Below are 20,071 nucleotides of genomic sequence, written 5' to 3' on the forward strand. Positions count from 1 at the left end.
TGTGACCCCTCCCTCTACTCTACTGGAAAACGTCAAATTGTGTTTTGATTTGCCTGTACCTGGTATACTAATTCAAAACTGATGTGATATTTCACAGCTTTATCGTCATGGGGAAAATAGGAAGAGGAAAGTGTGTTGGATATGTTTGCTGCCTTGAGTTTTGTAAAAATAATAAAAGCAGGATATAAATAATTAAAATAAAATATTTCTATCCTACTGGAAGACATGAGTTATTAGCTGTTTTCTGTAAATTAAAACCTGTAACTAAAGTCTAAATATTTATGAAAAGAAAATGTACTCTCTTACCACAGGTTTGGAAGAAGCCAGTAATTCTTTGATTTCAAGTATATGAAGTAAGGCTGCAGCTATCTCATCATTTGATGCAGACCAATTTACTGTTCTATTAAGGACAAGACAGAAAAATTTAATCTTGGTAACTACGTGACAAGTAGCTGTCCCAAAACACACACACACACACACACACACAATATATATATATATATATATATATATATATATATATATATATATATATATATATATATATATATATATATATATATATATATATATATATATATATATATATATATATATATATATATATATATATATATATATACACATATACACGTACGTACGTACATACGTACATACATACATATATATATCTGTATATTAGTCTTGAAAACTTAGCTAAAGACAATAAGTTTGTGTAAAAACAATTGGCGTATTTTTGGAGTATAAGATGAACCAAGATTTTGAAGAGGCAAATTTTAAAAAAAAGGTTCTTGCACTCTGCAGACCTCCCAAAAACAGTCCATTTTTCACGAAAACAGGCCCGTTTCCCCCCCTCAAAATGGCACGAATAGACTTTAGGAGGCTTATAGACTGCTCCTGGGGGCTGCGGGGGTAATGGCCCATTTTTTTTCGCTCATTTCAGCCCTCCCCAGCCCCCAGGAGCACTCTATAAGCCTCCTAAAGGCTATGCATGGCCATTTTGGTGAAGCGGCGGGGTTTCAGAGGCAAAAAATGCTATATTCAGTGTACAAGACGCACCCAGATTTGGGGCCTATTTTTTGAGGGCAAAAGGTGCATCTTATAAAATACGGTAACTAATCTTACATAGAACTTTGCAGTCATATGAAATTAATATTCACCAGCCAACCTCAAAAATAATTTTGGCCAGGGGACAATTTCTGCTCCTCGGAATATTCCTACAGCCTAAAATCTTGAAAGCAGTTAATATTCAGTACAGAAAGCAGAGTTACATGTATCATTAAATTAAAGCTTTCTGATTAAGTATCGCTAATCTAAATGTAATATCATATATTGCCATTAACATTTCCCCCAGGGAAACGGATATTTCTTGAAAGGTATACACAGCATGTCCAATTGTTAGAATAGATGAGGTTCCCTCTTGTCTCCGAAGTAAGGCGTGGGAGGAGTCACAAATGGGTATTAACACAGCCCTTTTGCCCTGGAGACTGAGGTAAATCTTGAGGCCACACTTCCGTACCTCCTTCTGACCTCCCAGATTAACCTCAGTCTCCGGCCCAGAAGGAGTGTTTTTTCCTTACTCTCCCTCCCTTCGAAGACTTCTAGGTTTTTCCAAGATAATTTATGTTTTTCTTACTTTTGCATTGTTTCACCTCTCCTCATCCATGCTCAACACAGCTGGCATCTAAAGCCTCACCGCTTTGCTAGCGCGAGCCCCAGGCGGCCGGATGGCCGCATAAAAGTGGGAAAAAGCCTCCGCACTGCGAGGTCCACGTGAGTCGGCTGCACGCCATCCAGGGGACCTCCGGAAGGCATCGTAGGAGTGAAGAATCAGCAAGGATCACCTCCCAATGTTCCCGAGCTTCGGAGGAGATCAGGCCGCAGGTCGGCGGCCACCATCTTAGCACCTCCGCCATCTTAGACCACGTGAGAGAGCACATGGCCGGCGTACCTTCTACGGACGCCAAGAGCGCTCAGAAGAGACCACCGAAGCAGGAAGGGCCTAAATTCCACCGGCAATCCAGGGAGGGCCTAAAGACCGGTGGTGGGCCGGCGGAAGAGATCGGAGGAGCACAGAGCCTTGAAGAAGCAACGCGCACAGCGAGCCAAAGCCAGCAAGAAGGAGGAGGTGGTGAACAGCGTAACCGTGAGTACTATGGTGGAGGCGGCGAGCAGCGGGGATGCCAGGCCTAGATCCCCAGGGGACTCGGACCCGGGTGAGGGGACCTCCAGGGGAGCCCCCCCAGTCACCAGAGGGAGGTCCTCCACCAAGAAAGGTCACCCCAGGGCTGCTAGGAAGGAGACTTCTAGTAAAGAGGTGCGGGTAAACAGGGCCTCTAGGAGAAAATTCAGGGCCACCATCAGCCCTTCTCCCTCCAGATCCCGCTCCCCCCGCAGACTTCCTGCTCTGGAAGAGGTCAGGCCTGGATCCCCAGGTTCACCCAAGGGGCTCAGGCAGAGGTCTTAGCTCCCTATCACCCCCCCCTATTGCCTGCCCATCCATCGGAGACATGGGGAGACCCCTTTGGGCGCAGGACACTCAGTCTTGCCAGGCGCCTGGCCCCTCAATCCCCTGGCCCAAGGGAGGGGTTACAACCTCCAGAGCTACATCCTTCCCTCCCAGAGCTTCCTGAAAGCTTCCAGGAGTTTTTAGCCAGGGCCATAGCTCAGGGGATACCTTCTGGAATGAAACACCAGTCCCAGGGTTTCAGAAGCAGGTCTTCTCGAGATCATCCCAGGGGTCATCAGGATCATCCCAGGTCTTCTGCCCCCAGAGAATCCAGGACACCCTCCCCTTCCACTGCCAGCGAGGCCTCGGAGCTAGAGGAAGGGGAGTTGAAGGAGATGAGGTTTTCGGAGGATGAGGATGCCCAGGCCCCTGAGGCGCCCAAGATTATCGGGTTGTTCCCTCCCTCGTTTAGCTCATTGCTTCGTAAGGCCAGAGCCACATCAGAGCTCAGAGCCCAGTCCAGCGGCTGCCACCCCCGGCACAAGCGGGGGGAACAAGAAGGGACCTTTTCACAGGCCCCAGGTGGAGAAGGAGGAGATCCCTACTCCAGACATGTTTTTAGAGGTGCTTAAATCTCAGTGGGTTAAGCTAGGGTCCTTTCCTAAGCCAGAGGGCAATGAACGTAGAATTTATAATCTCAACGCTACCTTCGCCCAAGCTCTGCAGGTACCTCCAGTGGACACTCCGGTCGCTAGCTTGGCTTCATCTTCCGCGGGGGTGACTGGAGACATCTCTAACTGTCTCAAAGCAGAGGACAAGAGAGCGGAGATGGTAATGCGTAAGTCCTTTCAGGCAATAACCTTGGCTATTAGGGCGGCTGCGACCGCCTCCCTTTTTAACAGGTCCACAGTCCTATGGTTGGAACAACTAAGAGACAGAACCCTGGCCACAGAAGTGCAGCTGTTGCAGGACATCTCCAAGGTGCTGGCAGCCACCCAGTTTTCGGCAGACGCCACCTTGGACGCGGTAAAGTATGCCTCGAGAGCCTTATTGTCTTCTGTAGCATCCAGGCACCTGCTGTGGCTGTGCCATTGGCAGGCAGAATCCCGCGCAAAGTGTCACCTGGCAGGAGCAGACTACATTGGGGACAAGCTGTTCGGCTCTTCGCTGGACTCCATTCTTGTGGAAGACAAGAATAAGCATAAGGTCTTCCCGGCCACGACCTGGCGGCCAGAGCACCGACAGGCCCCTTATCCCAGGAGAGCACCCTATTGCCCACTCGACTCGGACTTCCAGAATCAGAGGTACATGGCTTCCAGGTTTCCCAGACAGGGAGATAGACAGTTTCCCAGGGACAGATTCAGAGGCAAGCAGCAGTGCAGGCGGCCCTTTCGAGGAGGGGGCGGCTGCCCTTTCCGCAGTTTCAAGTGATCCAGCTCTGGATCACCCCATTGGCGGTTGCCTCTCCTTATTCAAGGATGCCTGGGATCGTGTCACCTCGGACGAGTGGGTCCTCCAGACTGTTAGGCTCGGGCTTCAGCTGGAGTTCCGCTCGCAGCCCCCAAATAGATTCCGAACCTTCGCCTCCTCCTCAGATCCGGCCAAACGGGCCCTACTGGGCAAGGCCATCAAACACCTGCTGGACATCAGGGCAGTAGAAAGGGTATCTGAGGGGGAGAAGGGTTCTGACTTTTATTCTAACCTGTTCCTGGTTCCCAAGAGTTCAGGGGAGTGGAGAGCCATTCTGGACCTCAAACTGCTCAATTCCAGAGTGGTCTACTGTAGGTTTAAGATGGCCTCCCTTAAATCCATCCTAAAGTGTATCCAACAGGGGGACATCCTGGCCTCTATCGATCTCATGGAGGCCTACCTACACATCAGAATTGCCCCTGAGCATCGAAGATTCCTCAGGTTTTCCCACGAGGGCAACCACTTCCAGTATAGGGCCCTTCCCTTTGGGCTGGCATCAGCTCCCAGGATCTTTACCAAGGTACTGACTGGGGCCGCAGGTCACCTTCGTTCCTTCCCGGTCCGGCTCCATTGTTACCTTGATGATATCCTCGTCTTAGCCAAGTCCCCAGCTAGTGCTGAGCAGAACCTGGGTCTCACCATCGACACTCTTAAGGTCCCTGGGGTTCTCGATCAACCTCGAGAAGAGCCACTTATTCCCATCTACCAGGCTCCAACACCTAGGGGCCATCATAGATTCAGTATCTGGAGAGGTCTCCCTCTCCCGGGAGCATTGTTCAGCTGGTGCAGGAGATCCATAAGTCACGCTCTATTCCTGTAGTTCTTCTTTCCAGACTTCTCGGGAAGTTCATCTCTTGCATAGGGATTGTGCCCTGGGCTCGCCTTCATGCCAGAGAGCTCCAGTGGTTCCTGCTTCCGCATCAGAAAGCTGGGACGAGCGACGCCAACTTCAAGGTACTTGTGACACCCTAGGTGTCTGCTCTGTTGGTGGATGACTCCAGCTCTAGACAAAGGATCATTATTCAGGGAGCCAGCGAGGATGGTGCTCACGACAGACGCAAGCCTGTTCGGCTGGGGAGCGCACCTGGAATCCCAGATAGCCCAGGGCCTCTGGACTCCAACAGACCTGCGCAACAACATCAACTGGCTGGAACTCAGAGCCATCCACCTGGCTCTGCGCTACTTCAAGACTACAGTGACCGATAGCCACATCCTGGTCTTGACGGACAACGGGGCAGCCAAGGCCCATGTGAACAAGCAGGGGGGGGGGTACCCATTCCAAGGCCCTAAGCAACGAGGCCCTCTGGCTGGGGAACTGGGCAGAAAGGAATGTCCGATCGATCAGAACACATCTCCAGATAGAGAACCAACAAGCGGACTGGCTCAGCAGAGAGACAGTCGACAACGGAGAGTGGCAACTTCATCCCACGTCTTCCAACAGATCTGCAAGAGATTCGGCCACCCTACAGTGGACCTCTTCGCAACCCCAGCAAACGCCCAGCTACCAAGCTTCATATCGAGATTCCCGTCCAGAGGCACCATGGACACAGACGCGCTTCGCTGCAGATGGCTGTCCGGTCTCCTCTACGCCTTCCCTCCCCTTCCCCTCATTCCCGGGGTCCTGAGGAAGTTAGTGACAGAGAGAGCAGAGATGGTTCTAGTGGCCCCCTTCTGGCCACGTTGCCCTTGGCTAGCAGACCTGCTGGATCTGTCTTCAGCTCCCCATTGGAGGATCCCGCAAGGGAAGGTGACCCTGCACCAGGGGACTTTGGAGCATCCGGACCCGGAGTGGCTACATCTGACCGCCTGGCAATTGAGCGGGAACAACTAAGAGGGGCCCATTTCTCTGCAAACGTCATTAGGACCATCGAGGCGTCCAGGAGGCATTCTACCACTTGCATCTATAATGCCTCCTGGGCTGCCTTTGCGGATTGGTGCTGAGTGAAGGACATCATCCCAGCCGCAGCATCTGTGCCCCAAGTTCTGGACTTTCTGCAGGAAGGTCTGGAAAAGGGTTTGGCCCCCAGCACCCTTAAGAGACAGGTCTCTGCCCTTTCCACGGTCCGGGGGGGAGGTGTGGACGCTCCGCCTTTATCCCAGCATCCAGTCCTAAGGCGTTTCCTCAAGGGGGCAGCGAATCTGAAACTCCCCGTGGTCCATCGATTCCCGACCTGTCCCTGACGGGGCACCCTTTGAACCCTTGAGGGAGGTTTCCCTCCAACTCCTGACCCTCAAGGTAGTTTTCCTGGTTGCCATCACCTCAACCAGGAGGGTATCTGAGCTCAACGCTCTCTCCAACAGAAGGGACCTCTGCACCTTCCTAGATAACCGGGTTGTCCTCAGACTGGACCCCGCCTTCATGCCCAAGATCAACTCTCCCTTCCACAGGGCACTAGAGATAGTTCTGCCGGACTTCTGTCCGCAGTCTCCCAGAGATAAAGAGCCTGGCATCATCTGGACGTCAGAAGAACCTTGCGCATTTCCCTGAAGCGCACAGAGCCCTTCAGGTGCTCAGAGGCCCTCTTCGTCTCCTTTCAGCCATCCACCTGGGGAGCCAAGGTCTCCCCGGCCACCATAAGCAGATCAGATCGGCCATCTCCAAGGCCTACGAGGCACGAGGACTTCAGGTTCCTGAGGGCATCACCGCACACTCCACCAGAAGTGCTGGCACCTCAGCGGCCTGGTCCTCCCAGGCTCCCATCGAGATCTGCAGGGCTACCGCCTGGTCCTCCCCCTCACCTTTCATCAGGCACTACCGGCTAGACGCATACGCCTCCGTGGAGGTGGCCTTCGGGAGGAGGGTTCTTCAGGGAGTTCTGGACTCTCGTGAGGCTCAGGCCCAGTGATTCCCACCCAAGGACATCTAGCTTTGGTATGTCCCATTCATGACTCCTCCCACGCCTTACTTCGGAGACTGTCAGTTGGTCTTACCTGAACTGCATGTCTCGAAGATGGAGTGGGAATAGTCACTTCCCACACGTTAGGGCACCTGCGCTAAGGGCCTGAGTTAGCTCAACGGTCAGTCAGGGACCAGACAGGAAGGAGGTGTGTGTGCTTTTCTCTGTCCCTTCCTTTCCAGGTTCTCTGCAACAACCATCAGTTAATCTGGGAGGTCAGAAGGAGGTATGGAGGTGTGGCCTCAAGATTTACCTCAGTCTCCAGGGCAAAAGGGCTGCGTTAATACCCATTCGTGACTACTCCCACGCCATCTTCGAGACATGCAGTTTAGGTAAGACCAGCTGACAATTTCTCCAATTTCTAGAAGATGTTTCTAAAACAAAGATAATTCTTAAAAGAATACTCACTTGTCTATAGTTTTATATATGAACTCAGAAAGATATGCAGCAACAAGAACCAGCTGTTCTCTGATGTTTTCCAATATCTGCTGTTCAACATGCAATCTTACAGTATCAGTTGTAAAAGTTAAGTTAGTATAATTATTTTTTGATGGAAATTGGTTATAACTTTTTAGTAGTTTTTCTTGATTCTTCAAATCTTCTAGCATTTGTTGCAATTCCTTGAATCTCACAGAGTTATGCAAATATTGTAATGTGGACTCATGCTATTGGAATAAAAAATACAGTAATATGTATTATATCAAATAATGCATATGCATAATATTCATAAACAGAGAGAACTTATCAGTGTTATTAATTTTTAATTGACAAAAATATTATTTGAAATATACCTCAACATCCGAGTATTATCAGATTTTTTAAAATTACATTAATCCTTCTGCAGTCTTATACAGAGAAACCACAGAACCTTTTGGGGTACAAGAGGCACTTTGTGGTAGTTGTACTAAGAGAATTAAGGACTGAGTATGCCAAGCTGGTATTATATCACAGGGACAACCAGAATATGATGAATAGGTTGCTGAGGCTGCAAAATATGGTATCTATCACTTTGAATGACAATTCAAAAAAGATTTCAAAAACTACACTGTATTGGGCAAAAAAAAATGGGAATATAAATATTGTTTTGGTAATCTTTCCACCTATCACCATAAAACCATTTCATGTGTTGTAAGAGGAACAGGATTCTAGAAGTCAACAATTAGCTATATAGATTGTGCTGCTATCTTTGAGTTACTTGATCATGGATCTTTTACACAAAGAACTCATTAGAGTCTTGAGAGACCATTCTGGGAGGAGTTTGACTCGGTTGCCATCGAGGATTTGGACAGGTTACGTGGACGTCTGCGACCTACCACATGTTTATTGGACCCGTGTCCCTCCTGGCTTGTACTGGCATCCTGGGAGGTTACACGCGACTGGCTCCTGGGCCTAGTGAACGTTTCGTTGGGCGAGGGCTCTCTGCCGACCGCCTTGAAGGAGGCGGTTGTGAGACCCCTACTCAAGAAGCCTTCTCTCGACCCAACGGAGCTAGCTAATTATCGTCCAGTCTCCAACCTTCCCTTTTTAGCGAAGGTTGTAGAGAGTGTGGTGGCCCAACAGTTTCCACGTCACCTGGAAGAGAATGACTATCTAGACCCGCGCCAGTCCGGCTTCTGACCCGGGCACAGCACGGAGACGGCCTTGGTCGCGTTGGTTGATGATCTCTGGAGGGCCAGAGATAGGGGTTGTTCCTCTATCCTGGTCCTATTAGATCTCTCGGCGGCTTTCGATACCATCGACCATGGTATCCTGTTGCACCGGCTAAAGGGGTTGGGAGTCAGGGGCACCGTCTTACGGTGGTTCGGCTCCTACCTCTCTGGCCAGACGCAACGTGTGTTGGCAGGGGAGCAGAGATCGACCCTGAGCCCCCTCACTTGTGGGGTGCCACAGGGGTTGGTTCCCTCGCCACTCCTGTTCAACACATACATGAAACCGCTGGGCGAGATCATCCGTGGCTTTGGGGTGGGATATCATCTGTATGCTGATGACACTCAGCTGTACATCTCCACCCCGAACCACCCCAATGAGGCCATCGAAATGATGTCCCGGTGTTTGGAAGCCGTACGGGTCTGGATGGATGACAACCGACTCAAACTCAACCCCTCCAAGACGGAGTGGCTGTGGCTTCCGGCCCCCCGGTTCAACCAGTTGCTTCCATCTCTGGCCATCGGGGGTGAGCAACTGGCCCCCATGGAACGGGCGCGCAATTTGGGCGTCCTCCTGGATGCCCGGCTGTCCATGGATGACCATGTAACAGCCGTGGCAAGGGGGGCGTTCCACCAGGTCCACCTGGTGCGCCAATTGCGCCCCTTATTGGACCGGGATGCCTTGCGCAGTCACCCATGCGCTGGTGACATCTCGCCTGGACTACTGCAATGCTCTCTACATGGGGCTTCCCTTGAGATACACTCGGAGACTACAGTTGGTCCAGAATGCGGCCGCGCGGGTGATTATGGGGAGGACTAGGTACTCCCATGTAACACCTCTCCTGCGCGAGCTGCACTGGCTTCCTGTGGTCTTGGGTGTGTTTCAAGGTTTTGATTACGATCTTTAAAGCGCTCCATGGCACAGGACCTAGTTACTTGGGGGTTCGCATCCTGCCCCATACATCCCTACGACCAATCCGCTCACACAGAGAGGGACTTCTCCGGGTGCCGTCCGCTAAACAGTGTCGGGGGGCGACACCCAGGAGCAGGGCCTTCTCTGTGATGGGCCCAGCCCTGTGGAATGACCTCCCCCTTGACATCAGGATTACTTCCGATCTCCGCTCCTTCCGTGTAAAGCTCAAGACCCACCTTTTTCAATTATCTGGCCTGGCTCAACCGTAGTTTATCCTATTCCTCCTGACAGTCCTTTTCAAATTGTATTATTACTATGGGGTATTTTTAATGGCTATTTTTTATTATTATTAATGTGATGTATATTTAATTATTACCTCCTCCGTGTATGTATATGTATGTATATGTGTGTAACTGTATGTTTATATGTATGCATGTATGTTTTTATTGTACGCCGCCCCGAGTCCCTTGCGGAGAGGGAGCGGCTAACAAATTAAATAATAATAATAATAATAATAATAATAATAATAATAATAATAATAATAATAATAATAATAATAATAATAATAATTTAAAAGATGGGCTACATCTCATGGACCTGGGAAGTATGTGCTCAGCAGGTATCACACCATTCTCATCAAGAAAGCATTAAATTGAAGAAAAAGGGGAAGGACAGTGAAAGCCCAGAATTGAATGTATCAGTAAGGACTGAGACCAACTGTCAGGTGCAAAAGATCAGGTCCACGCTTGACAGGCCAATTAAACTGATTTATTGCTACTCCTGCTTACGCATAGGAATATTCTCAACTGATATTTAACACATGCTTGGATTTAGATATTGGTAAACAGAATTCAAGGAAGGTTGGACTTAGTTCACTTGTGATTACTGGGCGATTTTAGGCTGATCCCTTTTTTAACTGCATCCCCAGGTTCTGCCACTACTTTCACCAACAATGCAGGAGACAACAGAAAATCAAAGGAGCAGTAGGTTATGTAGAGATTGAAAGAAATTATATAAGTGGAATCAATAGGAGTCATTATTTTAAACATGATATTATAGTGAGTTTATTTGATTACTTTAGACAGGCATAATAAATGGAAGAAATCCTTCTGTGCCACATTGAAAACTTGGCAATGGGGTATTTTAATTAATGTGGTATCTACAGGATACCACATTATAGCAATTATAGTCATCTCTTGCTGATAACCTCTTTCGCAGAAAATGGAAGGAACAAAGGGAGAGGGTTCTATTTTGGACTTACCATTTTTAATTGTATGTATGTGCATATGTATAAAATATATTTATTGTATTGATTATATAAGAGAGTCAGCTGGCCCAATGACCTCGGGACAGTCATTCTCTTAGTTCAACTCACCTCACAGGATTGTTGTGGGGAAAATAAGAACAATATGTATTAGGTGTGTTTTCTGCTTTGAGTTGTTTATAAAAATAATAAAAGTAGGACTCAAATCAACTCAAAACAAATCAATTAATCAATCAATTAATGTTCTTTACTCAAAGGCTTCAAACACAGCAATCTGTTCCAAACATTTTAGCAGCCCTTGCATAGATGATCTATAGGTTGGACCACAAAACTACAGCTCTATGTAGATTTTTATATGCAAAATGCATTATACTACTAAGGCAACACACACACACACACCAATAGGATATTCTTACTTGATTTTCCTGAGCTTCTAGAAGTGCTCTTAGACAGTGACATTCAGTTTGTTGCTCCTGTGCCATTTTTCTTTCTCCTTGTACTGTCCTGATCTCTTGATCTCTCATTGATTTGACAGCAGACTGCAATTGTTTCCACCCCATTTTTGTTTCTGTTTCTTTCTCTCTTTGTACCTCCAAAGTATAAACATCATCTTGTTTTTTATTTTGCATCATTGACCCTGTAACTTGAACAGTGTTTTGGAGAGCTTGTTCTTGTTGAAAGTCTTTACAATGCAGATGCATTTCTTCCATGTGTTTCTTTGAATCAAATATCTGCTGCTGTGATTTCTCAATTATAGCCAAAAGTTTCATAGAATTGGACCTTTCTAAATGCAATTGTGCTTGCAATTCCTGCAATGAATCATGTTTACAAGACCCACATTCATTTAATCTCACAGTCAGATGTTCTGTCAAAACACGTTCATGGTTCAAGGCAGTTAACATGTCTGCATTTTGTTTTTTCTCAATATCTAAATTTTTCTGCAGTTCCAACAGTTTATTCTGATCCTTTGATAATAAAGCCTCACACCGAGAATGTTCAATTTGGAGTTCTTTATGGAGATTACTGTTTGCTGACTGTTCATGCTCTAAAGCCACAGTTAATTGATTGTTCTGAATGCACTGTAACTCCAAGGCAGCTTGCAACTCCTGTACAACACAAAGATATATTTACATTAATTACACTAAAATTTAAACTTGAATATGTATGAAGTCTAATACTGTAGTCAATGCAATTTCATGGAAATTAAGATTTGAGTCCAGACAGCTTAAAGAAAAACAGACAGAAGTATAGTCTTTAAGAAATGCAAAGAAACAATTTCACCAGAGAAAGTCCATCCTTTGTACCTGTGTTTTCAGCTATGTGCTACACCCTCCCGAAGATAAATTGAATTATAAAACAGCAGCATACAATAAAGGAATGGGTCTGTCCTAACAAGCACTTACCCCAAAAATATGTTAAAAAATTAAGTAAATTAATGAGACATATTAAATATATTTTTATCATTTCAATTGATGTTGCAAGGGTGAACCTATTTGAAGTGCTTTAGTTAATTGAAGCTTGCCAAACTAGCCATCTAAAGTGTGCTTTTGCTGGTTAGTAATTTGGTGGAAAGTAATTTGATGATCTAAATTTTAAAATATTTTGGAGGTAGATTTACTGCTATTAGGCTTTTCTTTATAACTATTGGGAATTTGGACTGAATCTTTCAGGGCATAAACATTGTGCTATATCCAGTAGATCTATCATTCAATTTAGAGGTAATGAATTTGATAAAGTCATCAGAGAAGATTTTAACTGGTGAGCGGTGTGTTATCTTATCAAACTTGAAAATATTTTGAATTTTCACATTTTATTTCTGTCTTATTTTTCAGCATCTTTGACTATGTCATGGCTGCCATTCTGCTAAGATACGCATTGCAAGCTGACAGCCTGACATCAGTAACAGGGGAAGGGAGCAGTGGGGGTAGGGATGCAGGGAGTGAACCAGGAGGAATCGAAACCAAGCCGTAGTGTCCTGAGAGAAGCAAATGCGTGAAGACAGGGACCATTTCCCAAATAATTTGTTGACACCTAATTGGATAATGACTTGTTGTGGCCCAGCAGGATCCGGTTGAACTGCTGATGGACTCGGATAGCGAGGAACCATATGAGTCTGCCCTGGACGATGTGCAGAACCCTGTGCAGGGTTCAGACTCAGAACAGGGACCAGAGAGGCTGGTTGGCCACCAGGAGGCGCCTGAGACATGGAGCAGTGGGGAGGATCAAAGGAAGTTTGTCCCTGATGCTAGATTGAGAAGGGCTGAGAAAGGAAGCAGCAACTCCGTAGGCAGACTCACAGAAGATGATTAAGCCCAGGTGGTTGTGGATTGGCCCCTCCCAAGAGAGATTATAGGTGAGGCGTTGGGAAGGGACATTTGCAGGAAACAACCATTCGAATTAGTAGTTAAGAAAATCTATCTATGTATTCTAGCCGTGTCTGCTCGTTTGGACTATCTGCGTAGCTTCTTTGGCATTATCTCGGTTGCTTTATTTGAATGTGAATTGTCTGGGTCTTCAGCCAAAGGAGTCGTTATCTCAGTAATTAATCAGTGGCAAACAGCCAAGCCTGTGTTCTGGTTTATTCACAGGAGTGGAGAGAGGGGTCAGAACAATGACTGATAACCAGGGATTGGCCAGGAGCAAGAGAAAGTTAACTGTATCTTTTGTACACAAAAATCTCAGATCCAGCTTTACCTTTTCTGTAACTACTTTGGCCTTAGTAAAGTACACTTTTGCCTAATCATGGGCTAGGAGTCTTTCTTTCCTAATTGATCGGGTTGGGACTGCTGACAGACATTTTTGACAAATTTTAATCATAGACTGAATTGTTCCAATGACTATCTACCCCAGATTTATTACATGTATCAAGAAATACAATAAAATAAGAGATACAAAAATAAATGCCATCTCTACATATTGAGGTGTTAGGTATTGACATAAATTTTATATAAATTTATATTTATTATAAAAAAAACCTAGGGCAAATTCTCTTTTTATTGTTTGTGGCAAAATGAAATCGCTATACTGAATTGGTTATAGCTGTCTTTTCACTGACACATATCTTTCTTTACTGTAAAAATTGACTATTAGGTGATCTTTGCAAGATAACTATTGAAAAGAGTCCTTTAAATATTTGAGTTTTATTTTTCCTAAGTAACTGACCTGGCAAGTTTGTACCTTAGTATATTTGGAGGCAAATAAATAAAACAATTGGATGATTTTATCCTCTTTTATATTTAAGAAGTATTAACAACACTACATGGAACTGAGCTAACTATAAATGAATGTAGATTGAACTGATATATTCATGGAAATTCATGGTTAAATTAATTTCAACTTGACATTTTACCTAGTATTATTTGCTTGTCCAAAATTATGCTATAGAAACAAGTGGTTAACTGACTGGCTTAAGTGAATGCTTATAGAGTTAGAGAACCTAAAGCACTTTGATACATCATGTACCAATTTCTTTGATTTGGATACAGGACTAACATTTAATCTAACTACAGTATTCATTTGTTTTTCAAACCAGCCATTTAAAATTATTACATAAATTAATTTATGTTAATTTAGATTTGTTCTGAACACAATAAATGCTTAATTTTCTTGGAGCAGGATTTGAAGGCAATAATATAAGAACAGTGTAGCAATAGCAGTTATCATTTTTATGAGATCTTTTACCTCTATAGCTTTTGATTTTTCATCCTCTTTTATTTTATGCTGTTTTTGCTGTTCATCCAACTTAATCTGTAATTCTTTGTTTTTAAGATATTCTCTCTGTAAATTCTCAAGTGCTGCTGTAATACTTCTTTCTTTATTTTCCAATGCAGAACTATGACATAGCAGTTTAAAATATTATTAATAAAAATTGTTACATTAACTATTGTTTTTCAGCAAATTAGATCTTTAATGACCGAACAAAAATAAAATCAATATATTTTTCACATTACAGATTTTAATCATAGTGGTAAAAATAGATCAAATACTTTTTGTGAATCTTTTCATCCTGGTAACAAATACAGAATATAAAATGATTTCTCTATCTGTGTACACACAGGTAAAAACATAAACTAGGAATGGTATATATGTGAAAAGGACAACTAAAATAAGAAATCATAATAATAATGAAGTTAATTACCACAATAAAATTAACAAAAATGCTTCTTTATGCAGGAAGCAGGCATTTTATTAACAAAGTTGTAAACAGCCAAAGAGAATTTGAGCATCTATAAATTAGAATCTCAGAAGTGAGCCTTTATACTATACGGTAGGGATTGATGCTATATACCCTAAAATGATCCGTGAATTGGTGTGGACTACTCCCTTCTGTTCAAATTCCCATGAATAGAACTAATGATTTCATGAGTGAGATACTGAAGGGCCCATAAAAATCCTACATTTTCCTTTTTTCTTATGCAAATTTGAAGAACAAATATACATCAACCCTATGCCAGAAATATAGTATGTTACTGGGAGGGTTTTCCACATGCAATTTACTTTGAAGTAACTTATACATATGATAAATAAGAACATGCTGCACACACAATCAAACTAATATTTGTATGAATGAACATTCAAACACAATAGTGTACATCTTCCCCTGATGCATTTATATTTTGCTGATATGTAGGTTGACATTCTCCCCATTTTTCTTCCTTTTCCACTCCAGGATATACCTCCCCTTTTTCCCCTTCTCTACCCTCTTCTATAAACAAGAGAGATTTCCTAGTTCTCCTGCTCCTTCCCAGAGAAGGTGGTTACTGAGGTCTTTCCAAAAGTCCATATTGGTGTGTCCTTCACCTGAAAAGGGAGGAAACAAACCTCTAGATCAAAGCACCACCCAAAAGCTCCTCCTCCCACTTGGCACTTTGTTTTCCAGTTGAGTCTGTTGGGAATAGTGGCTGATTCCAGACTGTTCCTGTATGGAATTGTGATATTTTGCATGGTTGTGCAAAGCACTTGAAAGGGCAGGAGTAAAGATAGGAGTGAATCTCCTTTCTCATTGTGCCTTTCTACTGTTTTTCTCTTATCCTTTCTTGGCTTGCCTGTTAACAGACCCTAATGTGTCACACTGATCCCACATAAACAAATGAATATGAGTACTGATAGGGTGCCAAGTCAGGGGATGCACCACAGGGGTGAGTTCTGGCAGAAACTCCTGCTGGTTCGCTCAGGGACGCGCCCTGCATGCGTGCTTGATGTGTGTATGTGCAATGCAACTAAAATTGCTCTGTGCATGCACAGAAACAAAAAACAAGATGGCGGCACCTATGGTGCTGCTGGGAGAACTGGTTCGGAGGCATTCCAGCGACCCAGGCCACCAAGCTACTACCAGTTCATCCGAACCTGTCCAAACCGGTAGAAACCCATCACTGATGTACCATCCCTCCCCACATCAACCATTGTTTATTGTGGTTTGGTCACAACCAAACCACAGTACCCATTGGTAAGATTCAAACAGCTGAGCAGTGGCACTATTAATGCCAGTTGCATTTCTAATACAATAGAACTAATAAAACTAAGGAGATATTCCCTGACAGTCAGAACAATTAACCAGTATAATGGCTTGCATTCAGAAGTTGTGGTTGCTCCATCACAGGAGGCTTTTAAGAAGAAACTGGACAGTCATTTGAAATGAAATGAAACAGGGTCTCCTACTTGAGCAGGGAATTGGACTAGAAGATCTCTAAGGTCCCTTCCAACTCTATTATTCTGTTGTTTTGTTATTCTTACAAGGCAGCTTCCTCACACCACAGAGCACATGTCTGAAGATACATAGGTTCCAGAGACAATGATTCTCAGTCAACTGAGGTTGCAGTTGCAATATAAATCCAGGCTGACATTGGCTCACCACCATCTCTGCTTGCAAAATAGTTGCCAAGCTGTACTACAGAAAGGGAAGAGGACATGAACTCTCATTTACCCCACTTCCTTAGGGCTTGCAAATGCCCCTCCCGGCCTCCATTTTTGCAAGCAAAGTGCTTCAGGAGGCCTTTGCTGACGAAAATGTACCCTATTACCCTTTTCCCATAAATGTTTTAAAACTAATAAAAAAGTTTTACAAAAAAGAAAAGAAAATGGAGGTTCGGCAGGATGCATCCGCCCCTCCTGGCCTCCACTCTCACGGGCAAAGGCTTTTTGCAAAATCAACAAGAACCTATAGGAACGCAATCTTTCTTTCCTGTAGGCCTCGGCAAGCCTTTGCACAAGGTGAAACCATAGCAAAGAGGCTGCACAGGAGACAGCTCCATTGATCATCAAGATCTACTAAGGTAAGTGACCCGGTCAGGCAGGATGGGTGGAGGGAAGAAGCATGAGATATCTCAGTGGGGCAGGAGCTATCCCAGTGGGACCTTGGGTAGTTAGAAGTATTAGCTCCCGCCATGGCCTTCCCCTGAGCCTTCCCCTACCCTGAGATACCTTATGCACTTTCACCCATGTGTGCGAAAGCATGGAGTGATCACCTTTAAGTTACATGATTCATTCTTATGAATTCCAGGGGTTACAAATGTAATTGGCAGGCTCCATTACATTCATAACTCGAGAACTACCTGTATATAGGAATAAAAAAGAAAGATAAGACTTAAGAGAATCCTAGTGACCCTGGTTGCAGAGGTTCTTTAGCAGAAGTCCCTTTTGCAGACAAGCTGTCTACAACTCCCATGCCTAAACTTTGCCTATGAACCCGCTCTCCATGGGACTGCAAACTTCTTGTTTAAAAACCCTTGTGGAAGAAAAGAGACAGGTTTCATAATATAGCAATGAATTAACAAAAATTTAGGCAGAATCCATTTTAAAATCTTTACCTGTATTTAATTACTTCATTTTGGGTTTTTTGTAAAGATTTTTCTAATCTCTCATTTGTTTGTTTGCTCTCACAAAGATCTGATTTCAAATTCAATATTGCAGTATGTTCCTGTTTCAGCAATTCATGCATTTCAGAAGCTTTCTCTTGTTCATGTTTTAGGGAAGCCTGCAAGTCATTTGCAATGGATTGTTGTTGCTGAAGTTTGTATTCCAGAAGTTCAACTGAGAATAAATTTAAACATTGCAAAATGTAAATACATAAATCTATTTCTAAGCTTTGCATATTTTCCCCAAATATATTTTCCCAATATATTCCCTTTACCATTTTTAAAAATAAAGTTTCAATTTAGATGGAAGGCCAATGAGGATAATACGATAGTCCTCACGACACTTCATTTAGTGACTATTTAAAGTTAAAATGACACTGAAAAAAGTAAGTTAAGACATTTTTTCACACTTACAACCATTGCAGCATTCCCTTAGTCACGTAATCAAAATTCAGACACTAACCTAACTCATTTTGATGGTTGCAATATCCTGGATCATGTGATCACATTTTGCAACCTACTGATAAGCGAAGTTAATGGAGACACCAGATTCACTTAATAATTGTGTTACTAACTTAACAACTGCAATGTACGACAAGAATTGTCATAAAACAGTGCAAAACCCACTTAACTGCCTTGCTTAGCAACAGAAAGTTTAGGCTCAATTGTGCTTGTAAATCAATTTTTATGTTTAATATTTATTTATTAAAATGAACAATGAGAAGAAAACTACATTACCCTGTCTTTGAAGCTGTTGTTCTTGCTTTTTCCCATGATTCTCTGTATTTGTAAGTGTTTCTTGGAGTTCCTGTAACTTCTCTTGGCTTTGAAGTTGTGTAAGTCTCAACTGAACTTCAAGATCCTGCATATCAGACAGCAAGCTGTTCCTATCTGAGGATGAAAGATGTTCCATGACTCTCTTTGGTTGCTCCTCCTCCTGAAAAGAAAGTTCATTTCATATACTGAAACAATATATGGCATTTTTTAAAAGATGTAAATTCACATGACTATTTCTTATAGCACAGCATTTAAAACTAATTCAAACTATGAATTACATATCATTAACATTTTTAGGCTATTGGAATTTATATGTAAGATTTTTTTTCTGATTCCTTAGGGAAAAAATAAAACGTTTAATGTGAATTGTTTATATTGGCAGTTTTTGATTTGCATCTGTACATGCATGCATATTTCAGTGAACCACATATATGTATAAATAGTAATTTGAGACAAGTAATATAATTGTTTTGTTCCTAATATGGTATGTGATTTCCAGACTAATTTTTTTTTAGAAATGAAACACTGGAAAAAAATAGCAATACACAGCCATTTGCTTCTGTAATATTAGTGAATAGAATGTGGCAGTTGAAAATTATCATTTTACTTTACTGTTGCAGTCAAAAGTTTACACATTTAGTCTAATTGTATGTTTCAATTCATCCTTAAAAAATGGAACTTGGTACAACCTATTCATGATACAAAGTTGTTCTGACCTCCATCCGTCCGGCAATGAACGCCGAAACAGGCTTGGCTGTTTGCCACTCTTTAATCACAAAAGATTACAACTCTCTCATTCTAGGCCGAATCTTGACTCAGTAGCCGGAATTCGCTGACATACTCCTGCAAAGAACCCTGGCCCTGCTGCAGCGTCTTGAGCAGTCTGGTAAGTGTTTCCTCCTTAATGGGGTCCTCATGCATAAGCCTGAGGTGCTGACAAAAGCCCCTAAAATCATCCAGCAAAGGGCTTGCCTGAGACAATAGGGGAGTCGCCCAACGAGCTGGGGTGCCTGAGAGCAAGCTGATAATAAATCCCACCTTTTTGATAGACCAACTCCCTCTGATCTACCCCACTGCTCCATGCCTCAGGCACCTCCTGGTGGCCAACCAGCCTCTCTGGTCCCTGCTCTGCGTCTGAACCCTGCCCAGGGTCCTCCACCTCCTCCATAGCCGACTCGCAGGGTTCGGCGCTATCAGAATCGCTCAGCAGCTGCAAAGGATCCTGCTGGACCACAACACTATCCCTCATCGCAGGGCCCTTCCCCCGGGTCTGACGCTCAGGGTGCAGCCTCGAGGGATATTATGCATGATAGGCCCACACCAAAGCAGGGGCATGTACGTCCGTCGCATTGGTCCAAGTCCCCCTGTCCAACCCCTCGTCCTTCCAGTCCACCAAGTACTGGAAACGTCCCTTCAGCCATCTTGAGTCTCGGACCCGGGCAACTTCGTGTGGTAGTTGCATCTCTAACGCACGCGGGGACGGCTGGGGCAGAGAAGGTTGGGAGAGAGGACAAGCCGACCGCTCAGGGATCAGGAGCGAGCGATGGAACACCGGGTGCACTCACATCGAGCGTGGCAGGGTCAGGCGGTAGGTCACCGGGTTGATGACGGCCTCCACGGGGAACAGCCCAAGATACAGGTGGTCCAACTTCTTAGCCGGCCGGTGGGAGGGAAGATGTCGCGATCTCCCACAGCCAACTCCGGCAGCGCACGCCAAGACTTATATGCCCCCCTTTTGTAGTCCTCCTTTGCTTGATTCAGATAGCAGCGCACCACTTGGTGGACCGCCTGGAGCTCTGAG

At 44.4% G+C, this 20,071-nt stretch overlaps 1 protein-coding gene across 4 annotated transcripts in view; it reads right to left on the bottom strand.

Moving 5' to 3' along the window:
- PCNT (pericentrin) overlaps window positions 1-20,071 on the bottom strand; it is a 140,674-nt gene that overhangs the window by 26,801 nt on the left and 93,802 nt on the right. For all 4 annotated transcript variants that reach the window (XM_081943489.1, XM_081943488.1, XM_081943490.1 and 1 more), the window contains exons 31-36: window positions 18,232-18,430; window positions 17,446-17,668; window positions 14,321-14,471; window positions 11,056-11,745; window positions 7,225-7,481; window positions 307-400 (exon numbers count right to left, since the gene is read on the bottom strand). In XM_081943489.1, coding sequence (XP_081799615.1) covers window positions 307-400; window positions 7,225-7,481; window positions 11,056-11,745; window positions 14,321-14,471; window positions 17,446-17,668; window positions 18,232-18,430 — 1,614 coding nt within the window. The remainder of the gene's footprint in view (window positions 1-306; window positions 401-7,224; window positions 7,482-11,055; window positions 11,746-14,320; window positions 14,472-17,445; window positions 17,669-18,231; window positions 18,431-20,071) is intronic.

The sequence above is a fragment of the Natrix helvetica genome (assembly GCF_964273705.1).
Source record: "Natrix helvetica genome assembly, chromosome: 2".
Taxonomy (NCBI): domain Eukaryota; kingdom Metazoa; phylum Chordata; class Lepidosauria; order Squamata; family Natricidae; genus Natrix; species Natrix helvetica.